This window comes from Xiphias gladius, chromosome 20 (assembly GCF_016859285.1).
Source record: "Xiphias gladius isolate SHS-SW01 ecotype Sanya breed wild chromosome 20, ASM1685928v1, whole genome shotgun sequence".
Taxonomy (NCBI): Eukaryota; Metazoa; Chordata; class Actinopteri; order Istiophoriformes; family Xiphiidae; genus Xiphias; species Xiphias gladius.
In genome coordinates, this window is record NC_053419.1 from 17,626,292 (window position 1) to 17,648,490 (window position 22,199).

Genomic DNA, 22,199 nt, shown 5'->3' on the forward strand with positions numbered 1-22,199 from the left:
GTATTGATCAAGTTGGAATTGCACTGGGCCATTCTGCATGATTTTCTTAAAAAACTGGAAATTCCGTATATAATGGGAGGAGACCCAGATGGATGTGAAACTGGTTTGAAGCTTTTTTGATGAAAAGATGAGAATGCTGCTAACACCAGTGGGCCATATTTATTTATTTATTTTTTGTATAAAGGAGATTGTGCATGCAGTGGGAGGAGGTGCAGATGAAAATGAAGTCTGGGATCTTTTTTTTCACGTGTCCATGAAAAAATTAGACTAGAAAAATCTACAGAAAAAAAACTATTGACAACAATCTGAAAAGCCTCCTTGGCCCATTAGCATGCATTTTTTTTGAGACGATCCCTTACTTCAGAACCTCAGTTTTTGCCTATGGTCAAGTTGCAAAAGTTGCAGCTAAATAATGTGTTCATATTCATGTACACCCCTAATGTATGCTGACAAAATATCATTCTGCCCCAGACTGCTGCAACTTTCAGGCCTGATCATGAAACTTATTTTCTAACCAGAGGAGAGCAAAGCATTGTGCACGTGAGGAGAGCAGCGTAACATCATCAGCAGAGACGAAATACCGTCAAACGATAGTCAGGTGAAAAGTTCACGTGACAGCTCTTTCGTTGCCTCAGGTTAACTTCGGTCTTTGGATGTGAGAAAAGCTTGACATTAATAGTTGGCGGGGGAACTGAAGTGATCTGAAACGTTGTTTCTGTCATCACATCATCACAGACTCTCATTACGTCTCAGCATCCTTGTTTTTACTTTTTGTCTAGGTTTTTGTGAATACATTAGATTTTTATTTTTGCCTCATTTACAGCACTTAGAGGGGGCACGTAAGTCCTGTGTGCTGTTTTGCTTTACTGTTCATGAGTTGCTATGAAAAAACAGGGGAGAAACAAAACATCAAGGGGGAGTCATTACCTTCCGTAAACACATCTGTGTGTTTGACAGCGAGAGGGAGTGTTTCGACGGGGTTGGGAATTGCCCCCGCTTAGGCCATGTCCACACTAATGTGGGTATGTTTAAAAAAATTATCAACTTTTTCTTTTCTTTGAGCTTCAACCCCCAGTGAGCTGGAGGTTTAATCTCTGAGAGAGGATCTTTTCAAAAATGTTGCGGAGTGTTGAAAACACTATGAAAATGCACACAGATGGATTAGTTTTCACCACAGAGGCGGTGTCTCTCCCTGTATTAGCCCCATAGAGTGATTTTTAAACTTATGATAGCAGTGCATGAAAAAGAGACCACTAAATCATAGAATCGTTTTAAAACGCTCAAGTGCTGAGGGAACTAGTTTCGAAGAGACAAACCACAAAATGATTTGGTTTGGCAGCTGGAATGTAGGTTTCTCAAGAAGGAACGAGAAGCTTTAAAAAAGCAAAATAAATTTTCAGTATATCATGGCCAAGCAGAAAACAGTCATGTATTGCGTGCACCTGCTCAGTGAAATCAACAGCTCTTTTCTTCGCGGTGCGTATGGTTTTATTTAGAATTTGTGCATAATTATCCTGATCGCTTTAAAACTCACAACAAAAGCACTAAATCAACAGACATATATTTTATATACTGTGTTAATGTTAACATGCTACCTTAAAGTGTAAGCGCTGGGCAGGCTCTAAAATCACATAGTCTGTGCAGCGATTCTAAGCATGTAATCATTGCTGCTACGTCTGCTTTTCCTTTTTCAATCCGGTAAGTGACTTATTTACAAAACATCCCGTAACTAACAATTACATTGTTCTGCTGTTATGGTCCACACTCAACAAACATTTCAGCTTCGCTCTAAAGGATTTAAGAAAGGTGGGTGTGTTTGAGCCGACGATGAATCAATGGATCACACTTAAAATCACTCTTTACTTCTAAAAGAATAGTGCAGTTTTTTGGGAAATAAGCTTATTTGCTTTGTTTTACAAGCACTAGATGAGCAGATTGATATCACTCTGTGTGTGTGAGCGTTACATATCAAGCCAGTCAGGCGCCAGTTATCTTAGCTTAGCATTAAAAAGTGGAAGCAGGTGGTAACAATTAGCCTGGCTCTCGGCAATGCTCAATAATCTGCCTACCAGCACCGCTAAACCTCACAAATGAACAAACTGTAACTCGTTCATTAAATCCATGCAGAATAGTAATGTAAAAACAAAAAAAACAACAACAAAAAAAACAACAATTTGTGGTTTTCAAGGGACTTACCTGGCTTTACAAATAGATACAGTATAACATGTCAATTAGTGAACTTTAGATGTGCTGGTAGGTTCACATTTGAACCTTGGAGAGAGCCAAGCCATTTTTTTCTCCCTTTTTCCAGTCTGTTAAACTAAGATAAACCGGCTTTAGCTCTTCACTTAGCGCACCAACTCGAGCGTGGTATCAACCCTCTCATCTAACTTTTGGAAAGAAAGCAAATAAGCATATTTTCAAGAGAGCAGTCGTTTTCTGGAAATGATGTCTCGATCAGCTTGACAAGATTAAACAGATAGTGAGCTTGAAACCGCCACCAAGCTACTTCTCACTTGTTTTTCCTACAAATGAATGGCATCAATCCAGAAGCCCACTACTGTCCATATATTCCAGTACCATTGATTAAAGTTTTAGCAAAATAAGTGGATAGTGCAGATCAATGTGTTTTGGTTTTTGTTAAATGGGCGTCTGGCTCCAAAGCCTTAGTGTCACTTGATTATCACAAAACACGGTAAATACAGCACAAATACATTGCACTGCGACTTTGAGAAACTATAATTAGAGTATTACAGTTGTACTGTCGGTTGTTTAATATACAGTACAAAGCATGAAATTGCTCTGTCTGTTTGCACAGGATGAGGGTCGACAGTCTACACTCCTTTTTTCTGCTCGGGATATTCTCATTTGCGTCTTCTTTCAAAGTTTCTCTTTGCTTTCACTGACTTTGCCCCCAATAAACCTGCGGCGATGCTTGTAAGAGTTGGTGATTAGTCGGAATACGGCGTTTACCCACAGGCTCATGATTACAGTATGTGGGATTATTTTTACATGTTGCTTATTGATTCTGGGGGAGGGTCATTCTTCGACCCCTGCCTGTGTGTATTTTTAGTTTCTCCAGAGGTATTTGATGTATCCCCGGCACCATCCCAGCCTCTCCCTGCATGTGAAAACTGTTCTGATCAGCAGATTTAGCAGACATACTATGTGTGTGTGAGACTGTTGGATGGATGTGGTTAGGAGGGTGTCAACCACCCCTGCATTCTAGAGGGAGAGAGGTTGGGTGTGTGTGGGCTGTGTGTGAAAGCTTTGACAACCGTCAGGGGGGATGATGTCATGCGTGGGTCTCAGCTTGTAAGCCTGCATGTTTTCTGCACCGGTGGAAAAAAAAAAACAGAGCTCCCGAGGATACATCTGGAAGTTTCAGAGAGTGAAATTTGACACGTTCGAGCCGACGTGTTCGGTGAATGAATGAAAGGAGGAAGAGAGGAGCAGAGGGATGTCGATAGGAAGATGAATGGAAGGAGGAAATAGTAGAAAGATGGATGATGCTCTTGTAGGACACAGGGATGGGAGGATGAATTAATGAACGGCTGGAGGAGAGGAAGCAGATTGAATGGGGAGCAGGACTGAGGGAGAGGATTTTTGTCTCCACACTAGAGTGGCTTTACTGATGGCAGTGTCACTCTCTTGGTTGGTCCACCACTTTGGTCCAGACTGAAATATCTCAATGACTGTTAGATGGATTACCATGAAATTTAAAAAAATAATTATATTCATGATTCCCAGATAATGAATCCTCATGACTTTGATGATCCTCTGACTTCTCCTCTAGCGCCACCAGCCGGTCAAATTTCAGGGCAAGTGTGTCTAATTCTTTGGTTTGTGATCAAATAACTGACTGTAGCAGCACGTTCCTCTTCTCTAACATTGATCTTGCTTTTCGTGGTGACGGTGGCTTTGGTGACTCAACGATTTAAAAAAATGATTCAAAAACCTTACACCGATGTATCGGCTGATAGTAATTACGTAAAAACGTCACGTAAACAAACAATCTTGTTAGGGATACCTTAGATTCTTTTCTTAAGAATAGTAAATACTGAGCAGGACATTTCACAGTTGAAAAATAATAAGGGCCGGTGCATTGGCCTGGCTGATTTACCCGTCTATGTAGCTCTAATAATAATTGTGAGCCCAAGTACACACACCTGGACATACTAGCAGGTCTGTAGACTCTGAGTCTTGTTTTCTAATCATACTGTTTTAGTTTGTCTCATTATGCAAAAGAGAGTGAATTGCTCTCATTGGACCACCGTGTATGAATAAAAGTTGAGTGAATCTATCTGTACCTTCCTCTGCCTACAGACATCATCCCTAAAACACAAAGGAATTCGGGCTCTTTTGTTCCCCTCTGCATTTGAAAACACAAACACACCTACATTCATGACCTCTTGAGTCCACTGCACACCCACATACTCTACATTTGCCAAAAATAAAGCGGCAACTGAGCAGACAGTCAAATAATAAGATCAAGTCAGAATCAGCAGAACTGAAACCTCTCAGAAGTTCCGCTTTGGGTAACCGCTCCTAGAGTGACCAGAGAGGAAACAGTGGGTACTGTTGGAGCACAAAACAAGAAGAAAAACCTGACAAATGGACAGTTAGAGGAAGGTTATGGGCGAGCAAGAAGGAAAGGCTGAGAAAGAAATGCAGCGGAGAAGAAAAGCAGATAGAGAAAAACAAACAAAGGAGTAAATCTGGAAATATTTCAGTTTTGTAACGTCTTCATGGCATCTAGGCTGCCCAAGACCATGCCAAAATATGAAGGTACTCTCTCTTGCTAGTAGTGCATGTTGATAAACGCCAGCACATGGTGAAGAAAAGGTCCAGGTCCCACCCAAAGCCCTTTTTGGCCTTTGAAGGGTCAAACACCAGACTGTCATTAAAAAATTCATTCATCCCTTCACTCCAGCTGATGTATCATTAAGATTAACCAGTTTCTTTAATTTTAGGAGATTTGTTTTAACAGTCCGTCTTGGATCAGCTTTACAACTGACACGTGTTTCTTACCACAACTGAGTAAGGTTGAGTTTCAGGGTTACTTAATGACTTGTTGCCCACAGGTGCTGATTTGCATTAAGCTTTAAAGCTGATTATAGCTGGTTATATATGCTACACATAAGCAGGTGCCAGTCGGGTGTGTTTTTACTGTAGCCAAACGAAGCTTTGAAGCCTACAGGTGCTGACTTGGGGTCGTTTTTATAGCTGGTTTGACGTCGCACAGGCCAACAGGTGCTGATCTGTGCTGTTCTCTGCCCTACCTGGATCAGGCAGATCTGACTTTTGCTACTTGGCTTGATGTATCGCAGAATTGTTGAATGGAGTCGTTTTGGTTTTGATAACTGTGGCCGAGGGGGCAGCAGGGTTTTATTGTGGGTTAGTGTGGCCGACAGACTGCCAGGATCAATCAGGACCACATGGAGTTTGATTGAAAACAGACTCCTTGTGGTCTTAAGAATATTTGAATCAATTAACATTAGAAATTTCTGGTGACCAAAAATTAGATTTTTCTTACAATAAAAAACAATACATGTGGACTATATTGTATCTGCCAGTCCCCCTTTTCTACTGAAACAAGACTAACAAAATGTCTACAAAGGAGGGTGTAGCATGAGGAGCACATTAGCAAAGCGACAGCAGCAGCTTCAGTCCTCCGTCTGCGTCTACACGCGATACCTTCAGGCACAGTATTGATTGTAAGTCGCCCGTCTTTTGGCAGCACTCAGAGCTCAGAATGACAGTAGTTATGCGTATAAAAAATGAAGAAAATAGATTTACAGCATAAAAATACACTGTTGCTTGTACTTACAAGCATATAGTGCAAGTGAAATGTGAGTCGTTACACGGCCTGCGTAGACAGCTGGATTGTTTAAAACAGAAGTGTGTCTTTTTCCGCAGATGTGAGTGAGACGGACAACTAAAAAACACAGCTGAAATGCTGTTAGTGCTATTGGTGCTGAAGTGATTAGTTGATTTCTTGATTAGTCAATTGACAAAATAATAATAATAGTAATAATAATGGACAACAATTTTGACAGTGGATTGAGTCATTTAACAAGGGCAAATGCACCGGACTGTAGGTCGTAGAAAAAAAGCCATTTTAAGACGTCATCTCGGGATGGGTATTTTTCACTATTATCAGACATTTTATAGACTATTTGATTAATTGAAAAGAACTCAAAGGGTCAGTCCGCTGAAAATAATCATTAGTTGCAGCCCTGAACTCTACATTTTACTTTCAGAGGAATACCATCCCCTAAATTTGACTTTCTCGCTGTCTCTGGTTGTATTTGTGTTTATTTCGTACTGTAACGAGACTAGGAGTCTACAGCCACGCAAGCGGCTCTGCGAGGCTGTACCTTGGTACCGTGGTCCAACAGTTGTTGAGATATTTCGGTCTGGACCAAAGTGCTGGGCTGACCAGCGACAGAGCCTCGCTGCTAGCTCACCATGTGTAACAGAGTACGATATAAACCCTCCAGACAGTGATGGACAGCTTTATTTGCCAATTCCTCAGAGGCTTATGAGGCTATTTCCATCCACAAGGGACAAGCCCACTTATTGGTTTTCCAGGGCAGATGTTGGCCCTGCTCTGGAAAATAGCTGGTTACATAACTCACTGGTTTAGATTTGAGCAGAGCAGAGCCAGGAGCCACCAAATGCAGCAAGGACATGAGATGGGTACACACGAAAGACTTCTCAGCCAGATGACGGAGGGCACTCCTTTATGATTTACAGCTCATGCCAGCGTGACTGTGAACTGCACTTGAGCTGATTTGGTGATAGATGGAAAAGGCCTGTTTGGCCTGAAGCCATCTTAAATCAACTAAATTGGCTGTGCGTGTCTATGTGAGTGTGTGTGTGTGTGTGTGTGTGTGTGTGTGTGTGTGTGTGTGTGTGTGTGTGTGTGTGTGTGTGTGTGTGTGTGTGTATGTGTATGTGTGTGTGTGTGTGTGTGTGTGTGTGTGTACCTGTGGATTTGAGGGGATGTCTGTAATCAGGTTAATAGGAACAGGAAATGGAGCTTCTCCGAGAGACGGAGAGGAGGTAAGAGAGGAAGTACAGTAACGAATGAGGGAGAAACAGAGGGTATAATATTTCTTGGCTGGGATACCAGTATATGACTCTGCAGCTCTGGCTCTCTCTCTGTTTCTCTCTGTCTCGCCCTCTTTACCGGAGCTGAATGTTAAATGTGTAATCTTATATGAAATCTATGCGATCAACCTGTAAACATAACTCGATGATGACTGGCAGCAGTATGTTTTTATAGCTCCTCTGTTTATAAAGAAAGCGGTGAGAGGGGCCATAATAGACCTAATCACATATATAATTCATGCATCGAAGCCTCCTTGATTTATGGACTACATACAATATATGCACAGATGGCTGTTAGTACTGCTTTCTTTGTCTTTCTTCGACCAACCATGTCCTTTGAACATGCACAAGCAGATACATCCCATATTCAGCAGTTCATGATTTTGTGTCAGTTTGGAGTCTGGAGTGTGCCTCATGAATAATTATTCAATACTTTTTCTGGTGCTTAGTTATAATACTTTTTAAAAAATGATATAAAAACTCATTATAAGTTGATTAATAACATTTTAATTTTTAAAGATGCATTGACAAATAGTGAAAACGTAATTAAAGTGAAAAAGTTAAACTCTAAAAGTTTAGTGGCCTACTCCTACTTACAGTGAAGTGTAAAAGTAACTTAAGAGCAACTCTCAAGTGATCACATGCATGCAAGGAAGGAACAGCGAATGTAGATTGACTCTACATCTGCCATATTGTACGTTCTTTTAGTCCAGTTTATTCAGTGCAATGCTATTCTGCAAGAACATATATACTTATAATTTTTAAAAACTTTCTTTTATTTGTGTGAATCGACAGGAATAATCTACGTGGGAAATGAACAACAATCTAAGATGTTTACAATGTATAAATATCTAAATGGAGATGAAATAACAGGGAACTGGCTGAGATCCAAACGATTCTGCTGCAAGACAGAAGCAGATGCTGGTAGATGAGGTACATTGGAGAAATAATGTAATAAAAAGAATTTCGTACCACTCTGACAACAAGTCCCGACAATAAAGATGCTTAGACTGTGATTGCAAATAAAATCAACACCGGATTTATTCTTGTTGTTTGTTTGGACCCCTGATAAATGCAAAAAGAAAAAAAGAAAAAGTGGTTTAACGTCCTATCACAATGTCCAAATGCAAATTATACACTGAAACTACTATATTCTTAATTATACTGCTTCATCTGAAGTGTTAGTAGTATTACCGGACAGCGGAGGCTGAGGGAATGTCATTCGTTTTGCAGGTGCTTGGTCATAGACCAAAGTGCTGGACAAATTCAAATTTTGACTTGACGATGGTGCTGATGAATTATTAAGGGATTCACTAAAGTCATTACAACTCATCCTAAAGGGGGACATGAATGTGTTTACCAAATTTCATGACAATCCATCCAATAGTTGTCGGGGCATCACCAAAGTCACCAGGCTTCATTCTCTGTGGACCACAAATGTCTCTACAAACTTTCACAGCAGTCCATCTGATAGTTTCAGTCTGGACCAAAGTGTGTGTATTTTGTTTTGGGTCAGACGCTTTAGCCACAAAGCATCATCATCAAAAGAACAAATAGCTCCTTTTTATTTGTACCTCCATGTATGTGGTCTGCATCTGCATGTTCTTTGCTTTAATCCCATTGTTCCTCCACACTCCCTCACAAGTCTGGGAATTGAATAATTTATACTGGAGGAATTCCCTGGCACGGTAGACATAAAGAGTGTCATTGTGGTGCAGGCATACTGACACATGGATGGATTTATATAGACCCTCTGTGATATACTCAGCTCTGCGACAGACGGACGCAGACTGTGCAGAGACTCAGAGAAGAAGCCATTGTCCTGCAGGTCAGACTGGACTCTGACCAAAGTGCTTCACATTGATGTTTGAAATTCCTCTAGAGTCCTCCAGAATGACTCTGTATGTGTGTGTGTGTGTGTGTGTGTGTGTGTGTGTGTGTGTGTGTGTGTGTGTGTGTGTGTGTGTGTGTGTGTGTGTGTGTGTGTGTGTGTGTGTGTGTGTGTGTGTGTGTGTGTGTGTTATATGGTTCACACAGTTCATCCCTCATCTTGATATACCTTCTATATACAGTGTATTACTAAATAGTTTTGATAGCATTAGAATTATATAAATATTGTGGCTGTATTAACAAAATGTCTATTATTTATTAAGTTAACCCATTATTAGATCTGTTTATTTTCATTTCTTGGTTGCATCTTGAATATTTTATATATATATTTATTGAGAATGTTTGTTGATGCTTACATTCCTCTTATTAACATGGGTTTACTTATATGAGAAAATTAATTCACGTCTCATATTTCAGGACCTGATTATTTATTCATCGGATTCTTCAGATTATTTCAGGCTTATCAAGGGCCTTGATAGGCCTATTCGTTTTATCAAATAGTCTTTGGCATTCTGTATAACCTCTCCTTTCCCTTCGTCCCTGCAGTGCTGCTGGCGCATGCGTTGTCCTTCAACGTGGACCAGAAAAATGGTTTGTCATTCAGCGGGCCACTGGAGGACATGTTCGGCTACACCGTCCAGCAGTTTGAGAACAGCGAGGGAAAATGGTGAGTGTCACTAGCTTTACATTTGGAGGAAATGAGGGTGTCCAGAGACCAGACGTTCAGCATCTTCCCCGCTACAGCGTTCCCTCCTCATCTCACTGGTGCTAGTTGAAACCCAAGCACATTTCAGACATAAACGTGATGGCAGCTTAACCTGATGCCGGGTCGGACCTTGAAACATTTCCATAAAACTTCCGACGTGGCACACGTCAGACGTGAATGAGGTTAGATTAATGTAAAATACGGCAGCAGCACAAGCGTCAATGTGCGCAGAGAGAAATCAAATGCCAATTTATGTAACAGACACCCATGTCCTAATGACAAGAAGGCAAGTTCAGTCACTTCATGCAGATGTGCAACCAGTGACACTTCACTTGTATATACCCTCACTTTGTATATATTCACAAACCCACTCACGTCATCTCACATGCTCTATGCCACACTGTTACGTAACATGATGTATAATGCTCTCTGTGTCTGAAAGAAGAGTTTCGGATTTAGTTTTCTCGTTTGTGGGTTTTATGGGTGTTCAAGCTTTAACGTTAAAGACCAAAAAAGCATTTCCATAACGTTTCCCACATAATCAGCTTAATTCATTTGAGGTCTGACCGGCGCTCTTTTAGTTGTGACATCTTGGGTCCTTTTTTCTGTAGTGATTTAATGGCACCCGACTGGAAAATTAGCATCATCGGCTATTTATCTCAATGAGCCAACCGCTATTCACATCAAAGGTAGCGGATGGACACACGCATTAATTAGCATTTTCTTCAGCTGATTTCCTGGAAGTTCTGATAAATTTTGCACTAAATTTGGATGGAAACTTGGAGATAAATGTGTCTAACAAGCTGTATCTCTGATCTGTTGGTCCTCATAATAATTCATTTTCTTTATCAGAAAATGTCCCGAATTGTTTAAGGGAAGCTTGGCCAAAAAGCTCCTGCTTGAGAATATTTTATTGTACCAAGACAAGTACTCAAATCAGTTTAATTCAACTCCACCACGTTGACAAAAGCAAAAAAAAAACAAAAAACCAATTCACCTGTAAAGCTAAGTGAAGGGGGGCACACCAGATGCTGCTGTAATGAGGATCATTGCCTTTATTGCTCTAGCTGTTAAACACAAACTGCCCACCCCAGTATCCACATACCCGGCCTGTAAATACACTGAAACCAAGCATCCGTGGCTCCTTGCTAAAACAGTCTGGGAACAGAATCTTAAAACCTTGTCAAATGCCATTAGAGTGTGGTCAATGGCTCTGTGTCTCTACATCTCTCCTCCAGTTACTCCAGTCTTTATTTCTGAGATTGCTTCTATCCGACCTGTTGCAGCACCACGCCTGATTCCTTACCACATGGCCGTACCTGATGCTGTCCTGTAGTAATGATCTTATCGAGCTCATATGAGATCCGTTACAGTAATTCACTCACTGCTAATCAGCTGAACCAGCTGTGACTGAACCTCCACACAGTTCATCGAAAACACTATGGCTCTGTAAACAGATAGTACTATTTTGCTCCAGTTCAGAGAGAAGTATTACCCAAAGAGGTCTGCCTGATGAGGGCCTGATTGAAGAAGTTGAACGCGGGAATCAACATGGGCAAAGAGAGCAGAGGGGGGGGGCATCAGAGATCCTGGGGAGTGAAAGAGAACGGATGAAAGAAGCAAAAACGAGAAAAAACACAGACTTAGAGGGAATTTCGGGGGGAAATGAGGAGGAGGGGCAATAAAATTAGAGATGATATGTAGCCCTCAGTGCATCCATATGGGAGAATATCGAGGAAAAGATAGCAGTCGTGAGGTGATGTAACACGCAGGTTGCCATAACTGGAGGATGACTGATTAGTTGCAGATGTCTCCTTCAGACCCCCACCCTTCAGCTCTTCAATGCATCTCAGCAGCGTTGAAATATGAATCAAGTTTTGTCTCCTCCCACAACACTGCAGGAATTTGTAACAGAAAGATGCCATGTTGTTGTTGAGTCAGCTAACTTTGTTGCGAAAATCTCCCTCTGCAACTGGGAGAAATCAGAGAGATTAGCTCTCTGCAAACACTTGATGACGTTCAAGAAATAGTTAGAAATAGTGGAAAAAAACGCTTGTTCGATTCTTGCAGAGAATTAGATGGGATAATTAATACCACTCTCGTAGCTGTCCCATATGAAAGAATAGCCAGAGGACAGTTAGCTTTCCAAATTCAAACAATCCACATTTTAGACTTGTTTCTTGTTAGCTCCAGCTGAGAAATACAAGTAGACTGAATATCAAATAGACCAAGACAAAGAGTCGGCAGCCATGCTAGCGGCGCTGCGAGGCTGTACCTAGACACGGCAGTGTTTTGAGATAGCATGTCAGCATGCTGACATGCTAACAGTGACAGTGCTAACATGCTGATGTTTACCATGCTCGCCATCTTAGTTTAGTACATTAGCATGCTAAAACATGCTAATTTAAACACAAAGTACAGCTGAATATCATTAGTTTTACAGGTATTTGGTCATAAACCAAAATATTGGACAAATCAAATTTTTGACCTGATAATAGCACGTGAGGAAAAGTAAAGGGTTTACCAAAGTTATTAGCTACAATTCCTCCTAAAGGGGAGCATGAATGTTTGAATCAAATTTCATGGCTCTTCATCCAATAGTTGTTATGTCCAGCAGATATTTTACTTAAAACCACAAATGTCAACCTCATGGTGGCTCTAGATGAAAAGTCAGAGGATCATCAAAGTCAGAGGATTCATCCTCTGGTTAATATGAATGTCTGTATAAAATTTCAGGACAATCCATGCCATGTACGTTGACATATTTCAGTCCAGACAAAAGTGGTGGACCGACCGACTGAGGATGAAACTTGAAACAAGTTTATCAATCTGGCAAAAATGTTGCTTGACGAGGTAATTTAGCTTGGCTTAAAAAAAAAAAATTAAGATTCAGTCATCCTACAATACGATATAATGACTTTCTTGTAATTCCCCTTTTGCAGTGTATGTGTTGTAAGCAGGAAAGACATAGATGAGAAACCACACGCTCATGGGCTGGTGAAATTTATCAGTCATTGAGTAATTATAAAACATTTATTTAACAATTATTAACAGCTAAATTAATAGAGTAAGTAGTTATGTTTCCAGCCTTTTGATTATATGTCATAAATAAATCAACTCTGTTGTGGTGTTTCTCACAGGCGGCTGACAGTTGACCGAGCTGAGAGTGTGTTGTTGTTCCGCTACGTGTCTCGCTTTGACCAGGGCCCATTAGAGCTGAGGAATGTTAATGAGCCCAAATGTTTAAAGAAGGGCAGATGACTCTTTTGGGTGATGGCTGTTTTTAGCATCAGTTTACTGACGGAGTGACACGATGTTGTACAACTCACACATGGACGTGGACGGTGTAACACAGACAGGCACGCAGTTGTACATACTGAGCATACATGTCCTGTGCCTACCTACGGATACGGTACTGATCTGCAGACATCTGCAACATATCATGCAATAGTATGTAACGAGGTAAAAATTAAGTGACAAATAAATGTTTTTTCCTGTTATTTCAATTTCATACTACAGTGCCAGGGTGGTAATAATAATACGACGCCCACAGATTCGGTTAAAGGCAATTATAATGAGCTATGCAGCTTTATCAGCCAATCTAAACCTGCTGTTTATGTTCAATTTAACTATGTCAGTATAATTAAGGAAAATCTAAACTGCTGTAGTCACTGCTTCCAACCTACCAACTCTTAACTTCTGCAGTAACAATTGGACTGTGCTTTCTATCATGATCGTAAAACTGTGATGCTGTTTGACTGGATTTCTAATCAACCAATCTCAGCTGTTTTTTTTTAATTTTTTCAGGGTCCTGATTGGATCACCGCTGTCGGGCCAGCCAGCTAAACGGACAGGAGATGTCTACAAATGTCCTGTGGGGAAGGGGGACAACACATGTGTCAAACTGGAGCTGCCTGGTAGGAATAATGTGCGAATGAAAGTTACAAAAATATATATAGCTAAAAACTATTTAGGATGAAATTCATTCTGCTTTCTATAATAACGCTAATATAACAAAAAGAAAAATAAGAAAAGTTATTTAATCTATTTAAATCTATATTTAAAATTAAACTTCAAATTAGAAATCAGGTTAGAATTACTTATTGAAATGATTAGTCGATTAATCGATTAGTCAATCAACAAAAAAATTACTCGGCAACTATTTTGATAATTGGACATTCATCATTTTCATTTTATCAGTCATTTTTTAAGCAAAAATCTCAAGCTTTCTGTGTTTGTAACTTCTCAGATATAAGTATTTGATGCTTTTCTTTGTCACACATGATAGCAAACTGAATATCTTTGGATTTTGAAGATGTCACCTTGGTCTGTGGGAAATTAAAACAGGATTTTTCTTTCACCATCTCTTTCTTACTTTGAACCATGTGTAGTCTCCTTAATAGAGACCTTATACCTCTATTGTCTCATGGTAGACAATATAGCTGGTAAATAAAGATAACATAGAATTTTCATCTACACTACAAAGAGCACTGGGCTACTTCAGTAGTCATTTTTCAGCCTCATTTAGGCTGCATATGGATACAATAACCTCCACCAAGAAGTATGTAGCCTGAGAAGTGAAAACCAGCGCCAAAACGTCTGCAAAGCACTCGCTGCTGCTCTTTTACTTTATGATCATTATTACACAGTTATTATTACTGTGCTTGCTGCTCTGAGCGCATGGTAACAATTGAAAGTGGGCTTATCCACATTTCTACCAGCTCCTCTCTTCTCTTATCTGGATTTTAACGGTTGGACAGTCAGTTTGCAGAGAATTTAGTGAGTAATATCTCTGCAAAAAAAGTGAGGGGGGACAAAAATAGGATATTGACATTAATTGCTGTGGGTGCATGGGTGAGGAAAACTGTCAACTGTGTGTACAAATACTGTGAATCTTAGTGGTGGTTGGTGTGTGTAGTTGTACAACTCTGTGTTTAATCTACTGTATATTTGACTGGGCCTCCTGGGGAGGAAGTAAAGCTCATCAGAACAGGAAGACGGTAAATAAACAAGGTTTTCATTTTTCATCCTTCCAATTATATCTTAATTAAACAGATAAACAAAATGTAGCTCCCGCTCAGCAGCCTGCAAAGTCAGTATTGATGATTGTCTGTGTGTCGACACAGGAGGACTGAGAGTTAGCGTGTATAATACATCTGCACACTGACTCTCGGCTCAGGGATTAATACTTTTCAACAAAACTGTTTACGCCTGAGTTACAGTTCTCCTGCTGTTGGTAAATTAGTTTCTTTAAGTGACGATAATGTAGTGGCTGGAAATGATGCTCCCCCACTCACCAGTGGACAGTACTATATTTGTTTCATCGTGGCTGAGTTAGAAAGGCAAAAGCCTAAATCTCACAAACTCAAGTTTAGCATGGAAAAAATCCACTGGGAATCGATCTAGACTGGAAGTCGGAGCCAGACCACTCAGCAAACAACTGGAAGTGCTTTAAAAGATTGACAACAACAGTGCTGTATTTTGAATTTAAAGCAAAACTAAGCATTACTCAGCAACTGCACGACCTTCTCTATTAACTCGAAATTTCTCTGAAACCAATTTTTTTGGATGTTTAAAGTGATATTTCCTGAGCACCCCTGAGGATCATGACGCAAACCCAGGACAGCCGAGCAGAGGAAAAGTCTTGTCAACCAGCTTTAAGTCTGGTGCTTACAGTCATTTCAGTCTATGCCCACTAACAGCACCTTCGTCTCACATTGCCAGATCTGTCTCCCCACTAGTTTGCATTATTCCAGCGCAAGAGAGAGATGCCAAACCATAATGAGCAAACTTAAATTTGTGTGGTTATTGTGTTGTAATTTTTAATCACAGTCCTGTCCGACTCATAAAACCGAAAGGTGGTTATTCCAGGACTATTATACGTGATGAAATACGGCCAAGAACATTGTTTTTTCAAATTGTCCTCTAAACAATATTGTATTATGTTTACAGTCTGATTGGAAAATGAAATCCAGCTTCAGAATCGCAAATTCAGGTTGCTGTCTTACAGGGTGGACAACTACTTAGCAATAGTGCATGTTTTCTAGGTTACCCCGTTTAATATATCGATGTTGTAATTATAAATGATCAAATACAAATGTGAGATACTCAAGAAAACAAGCATTATTTGTAGCATGTAGTGTTTACAGTATGTAACTGAGGAGCATGATCTTGATAAACTAGAGTGTAACAAAAGAAAAACACTGCAGTTCATTTCTACTGCCTGATAAAATACTGGTATATTTTAGTAGAAGCCACTTAACAAAGTGGCATTTGACCTGTATCTTCCTTTGACTTCTGAGAGGTTATTTCAGACCAAGAGGGACTGTGTGAAAAGTCTGATTTGTTCTGATACTTATCTGGAGTCAAAGTTCACTGGGGACAAAGACTGTATTCTCTGCGGCTCCACAAAGCTGCTTTGAGTCCCACGTGGACGTATCATGAGGTGCAAGATCTTGGTTCATGTCCTTCATTTTCCAAGATACTCGAGAAACAACCTTCTAACCCCAGAGTTTAATGTGATGCGTGACAGATGAGACTTTATTTTGCATTAAATCAAAAAGTGTGTTAGAATAATAGAAAGATCTTTTAACTCGGAGGTCAACAGGGAGTCACAATTAGCCCAAATACGCTCTCCTCTTCAGTAGTTTCTGGTTAGGATGAAGGCAGGAAACGGAGGAAGGATACAAGGGAAAAGCAGGAATCTGTGCCCACACAGAGATTAAGGAAGGGGCTAAACTCGAGTCACTAAAGGTCATCATGACATATACTACCAGTTCTGTTGCTCTTCTGTTTGAAGAAGAGCACATACCAAAGACACCACTGGCTGCTGATAAAAATCAGGAATTGCTATTCATCAAAATGACCCTATGGGGATTGATAAAGAGCTCGATTCAAAATATAAAAGGCATGTGGATGGCTTTGTGAGAATGTGTCGACCCCTCAGGAAAAAAACAAAGTAAGCCAAACCCTGAAGCAACAGTTTGTTATAACATGCTAATTTTAGCCACATGTTATGATTACTTAATGATAAAATTCCTCTATTTGTCTTCTTCACTGCAACTACGATCTTTATCAACAAAACATTTTGTTTTGGGCTCTATATCCTTTATTAATGGCCATAAGCTGCACACTGAGAGACAGTATGCTAAAGTAATGACACAAACTACATTTAATCACATTTCAGCGGTTACATCTTCTCGAGGTGGACGGAAGTAAGGAAGGAGCATGTCTATTCCTGTGGGGGAAATGGAGAAAAAGGAATTTGTCCAGCTGTTCTTCCTCTTTGCTGCTCCCTGTCTGTCTCACTCTGTTTATTCATCCATATTTTTTTCAGAAAACACAACAGTTCCCAACTTAAATGAAGTCAAGGAGAACATGACCATGGGAACCACACTGGTGACCAATCCCAATGGAGGATTTCTGGTAAGGGGGAAGGTGCTCTTTATAGTATATGAAAGTGCTCAACAGTAGATTTTCTATTCCAAACACAAAACGAGGAGTGTACTTTGCATATTGTCTGCAAGAAACGATGCAGCAAGTATGTGTTCACTTGGCCTTTGGACTGTATGGAAAAAGTGGGCTTGACCCTCCATGTTTCCCAGTGAGCCTTTATGTCCTGGGAATGGAACGGGATACTGTAAAGCAAGTATATATGTAAGTGCAGAAATGTATGTAGGATATGGCAAGGCCCATTAGGCTTTATGGTTACAATTTCCAGTACAACTTTATTTATTTTTATGAGATTATCAGTGGGGGAAAATAACGGACACAATAGACAAAAGGCCAATAAATGTATCTTTTTGCAATTATTGGGAGGAAAATTTAATGTTGGACTGAGAAGGCAGATCCTGTGCAGCTGCAAATGTGACTGAGGCCCTAACTCTAATGTGGTGAGCGTTAACGTAACTCTTCAACACTATGCATGTGTTTATATACTGTAAGTCAGCGCCCATCAGAGTTAATGCAAAACATCTGACGATTCTGATTTCAGCCGACCCAGACACATGTCAGACCTTTGAGTGAATAACGAATAAATTGTTGTTTAACAATACTTGTCAACGCAGTGTAATTACCAACCGGGTTTTGTATGTTTTTGCGGTTACCAAATGTTTTACATATGTGATTTTTAGCCATGTTGGTGGCATGGCTCTAGGGATGGCAATGTGTCTGTTGGTCGGTTGGTCCAGACTGAAATAGCTCAACAAGTACTGGATGGATGGCCATGAAAGTTTTGTACAGACATTCATGGTCACGAGAGGGTGAATCCTGATGACTTTTGGTGATCTACTATCTTTTCATCTAAGGCCAATATGAGGGTCACAGTTTTGTTTTTTAGTGAAATGTGTCAAAAACTATTGCATGGATTGCAATGAAATTTGGTCAAGACGTTTTTGGTTCCCAGAGGATAAGTCCTAATAACATCTGTGATCCCCTGACTTTTTATGTTGCCCCATCATCAGGGCAAAATTTTTATTTGTCCAATATTTTGGTTTATGGCCAAATACCTGTAAAACTAATGCTACCTCATCAGTCTTATCACTGCTACTTTCTTAGCTAAAATATTAGCATGTTCACATTTACTAAGTAGCAATAATAAAATGTTGAACATAGTAAACATAGTAATTTTTTTTTATATTATTAGCCTACCTGCTCTGCATCAGCATTACATTAGCATTGTCGTTGTGCGCATGTTAGCATGCCGATGCTAGCATTTAGCTTTATGCTAAATTTAGCCTCAAAGAGCTCTAGCATGGCTGTAGACTCTTACTCTTGTACAACACTGGTATCCAATGTAACGTAAGCACTGAGTACGTGGAGCATGCAGAGTAAATCTGACGAAATGAGGCTGAAAGATTAATAGACATTATTCAATTTGCCAGTTATTGGCGGTAATTTTAAAGCCCTCCTTCCTTGCAGGCTCACTTTCTCTGTTTCATTTTTCTCTTTTTGTCTCTGGAGAAGTTAAGTCTGAAGGGATCTATGGTGGCTTTTAATAGTCTCTGTGTATTCCTTAGTTTGAGTAGTTCTTTCCTCTTGGTTTCTGTCTTCAGTAGCCCTGAACCTCCTCTCACCCATGACCTCATACTGGTGGAAACCTAACCAGTCACAGCCAATAAGTTTTACTTTCTCAAGCAACTAGAGTCTTGTTTTCTCTGTGTGTGTGTCCTGTCTCCACAGGCGTGCGGTCCTCAGTATGGCTACATGTGTGGGCAGCAGCAGTACATCTCAGGAGTCTGTGCGAATGTCAGCTCTTCCTTCCAGATCCTCAACTCTGTGGCGCCGGCCGTGCAAGGTACGCAGCCTGACAAAATAAGACACAGCAGATCTGCACAGGACGTGACAGCATCTGCACAAATTGCCGGTGGGGCATAAGAGATTGTAATTTACTCGTCACTGTAGTACCACCCGAGGCCCTGACATCAAACTCACCCTCCCTGAGAGAGGAGGGAGATTAGAGCATTCTTCTTAATGTAAACTTGTCTGTGACCCCATCCCTCTCTGGCCCAGCCCTTCTGCTGTGTTGTATGCCCAAGTTAGGAGACGGTTTACTGGGCCTGCACTCTGTTTCCCAGGAAGGAAACAATGTAGAAAGAACCAGCAAGTAAACAGTCATTTTCCTTTTTTGTTTTTTCTCGTTCTTTCAGTATCACTTTCTTTTGCAGTCCTTTAACAGAAAAATCCCGGTTATAACGTCTGATCATATAATGCTGCAAAAAGCCATTTAAATGACAAGCCCTGAATGTTTTATAATAAACTGATTTTATCAATACCAAATTAAAGTAAACTGGAGAACTGGCAGATAAGAAGAGGCAGTATTCTTTAGGGAGTTGTACTTTTTTTGCCTTCTTGCCACAAGTGAGACAACTTCACTGATGCCTTTTTAGGTCTCTGCATGAAGGTTTTAAATCAAATTTAAAACTACTGCTCATCAGACCAGATCTCCAGGGCTGTTGAACTCTAGTTACCCCTTGGCCAATACTGAACTTGGGAAGACTCCCTTCCACTAATTTGCCCCTTGTTAATGGAATGAATTAAATTTTAAAACTTGAATATCTCATCCCAGGGGCCTTGTGTGTACCTCGCATTATTATCCTCTACAACAGTGATTCCCAGTGACTTGTCATCAATTGAAACAAAGCAATGTCTACATGTTGTTTTTCGTGAATAATTTTTATCAAAGTAAAAGTGTACATAACATAATTTCAGAAGCCCCAGGTAAGGAACCACTGCTCCACATAATTACATCTTGATTTGAGGCTAGTGTAGTGTGTCTGCTGTGGGCACAAGTAATCAAGTAATCAGATTTTTTTTTCTTACGATTTAAAGCTGTGTTTTAGTGGATTTAGCGCGTCCGGCATCCATCTTTGGAAACGTTTAAAGATATACAGCATATGAAACATTGAATGTGTATAATAGAGGGCCAATCTCACCTTTCAGTATACCTGTAATTGCATACCGAGAAATTTAATCAATTATGATTTCTGGTTTTGTTCCAGAGTGTGCGAAGGAGCTGGACGTTGTGATGGTTCTGGATGGATCTAACAGTATTTACCCCTGGACCAGTATCATCAACTTTCTGCAACGCTTCATCGTGAAAATGCAAATTGGACCTAAACTCTCACAGGTCAGTTGCATGGATGAATGAATAAACAGATTTAAAAAAATATATATATACAGTATATCATGTTGATTCCTTTTGGGTAAATACATGGATAAATGGATGAGTTATACAACATCAGACTGACATAGAAAAAGGGTGAATGAAGGAATATATTATTTGCTGACAGCTCAATTTTTCATATAATATTATATTGAATGACTTAAGTACCCTCTATTATGGAATTTTCCACATGGTGCCAAGAGTAAGAATAACTGTAAGAAGTCCTCAATAACGCAGACTTCATGAAAAGAGGACTTTATTGTCTTTAAAGTACTTTTAGCCAAGTTATACCTTGAGTATTTCTGTCCACTTGTCTTGGATCGCTCAGCAAATGGATGTTTAGTTTTTATTATGGTTACACTGATCTGGCATTGAGCTAGTGGAGTTTTCCAGAGGGAAACACTGGAAAGTCTTCTTTATGTGGAGCCCAGTGGTTGCAAGTCACATCTTCCATGGCTGCTGAAGTCCTCTGCCTGCCGTATAAAGAAAATTGTCTCATATAAACCCCACCAAACCCAACCACATCCTCTGCAGTTGGGGAGGGGACGGCAGAGAAGAGAAGAACATAGACGGAGAGAGAAGGAAAAATATATTCAATGTAGGATAACATTTACCAAAAAAAATGTGTGTGTGTGTGTGTGTGTGTGTGTGTGTGTGTGTGTGTGTGTGTGTGTGTGTGTGTGTGTGTGTGTGTGTGTTTGTGTGTGTTTGTGTGTGTTTTCCAGGTGGGAATAGTGTCCTACGGTGAGACTGTGACTCACCGTGTCAACTTGAGCCAGTTTGACAACACTCGTGATCTGCTGGAATTCGTCAAAGAACTTCCTCAGCAGACCGGCTTCAAGACGATGACCTTCCTTGCCATTGATACTGCCAGGTACTCAACACTAATCCCTTCGGGCAAGCCTGGCAATGCCGAGGCAACACTTTTCAATTAAGCCATTGGGGTCTTGCAAGGTTTAATTGGCATTTGAATAGGACGGTGTAATTTCCTGTAAGCTGGACAACGGCCTCAGAAAGTTTTCTCAACTTAGATATCAACATGAAACAGACTGATCAGGGAGCCAGCCTCCCACCAGTCTCATGAAAATGAAGTAGCCAACATAACCTCTCGGTCGCCAGTTTATTAGGTACACCTAGCTAAAACTAATGTATTGTAATAAAACAGTCCTGCAATAAATCCTATCTTTAGAATGGTGATAATGTTTTTGTAGAAACTGTTTTACAGAGGTGTTGATTTAACTTCTTGATACACTACGACAATTACAAAGGTTTCAGCCTATCTTTAAATGCATTTATTTTAACTATCCTTATTGCTTAAAAAATTCTTTGTTCCTAATATTTTTGTAATTATACAAATTACCCACTAAGACGCCCTGATCATCTTCTCTCTATGGTCCCCTTTGTCTCTAAGGAAATCTTCTATGTTTAGGGGTCCTTCTTATTGGAATAATTTACATGTGCACATTTGTTCTCTGTCTTCATTTGCCTTAAAATGTTTTAGTCCTTTATATTAAAACAAATTGCATGTGTTTTCAGTAATGCTAACACTGCTAGTTTATAGTCTATAGAACTCTTCTCTGATATCGAGTAGATTGTTTTTTTTCCCTTTTGCACTGTGGTGTTGTCCTTTGTGTTCTGTATTGTTTTTGTTTTCTGATCATTCTTGTGAGTGTTTGTGTTGGGACCCCCTTTAAATGAGATGATACCTCTCAAGGGGTTTATCCTGATATAATAAATTTGTATCAAATGTACGGCCATTTTTTTAAGATTTGGTTTGTGGTGCGGGTGTTGAACAGTATTGCGTTATGCTGACAGGTGTTTCTA

At 40.1% G+C, this 22,199-nt stretch overlaps 1 protein-coding gene across 2 annotated transcripts in view; it reads left to right on the top strand.

The window, feature by feature from the left end:
• The window catches only part of itga1 (integrin, alpha 1), a 61,197-nt gene that overhangs the window by 18,726 nt on the left and 20,272 nt on the right, over window positions 1–22,199 (top strand). For both annotated transcript variants that reach the window (XM_040157294.1, XM_040157293.1), the window contains exons 2-7: window positions 9,553–9,673; window positions 13,520–13,629; window positions 17,049–17,137; window positions 18,893–19,007; window positions 20,212–20,339; window positions 21,101–21,249. In XM_040157294.1, coding sequence (XP_040013228.1) covers window positions 9,553–9,673; window positions 13,520–13,629; window positions 17,049–17,137; window positions 18,893–19,007; window positions 20,212–20,339; window positions 21,101–21,249 — 712 coding nt within the window. The remainder of the gene's footprint in view (window positions 1–9,552; window positions 9,674–13,519; window positions 13,630–17,048; window positions 17,138–18,892; window positions 19,008–20,211; window positions 20,340–21,100; window positions 21,250–22,199) is intronic.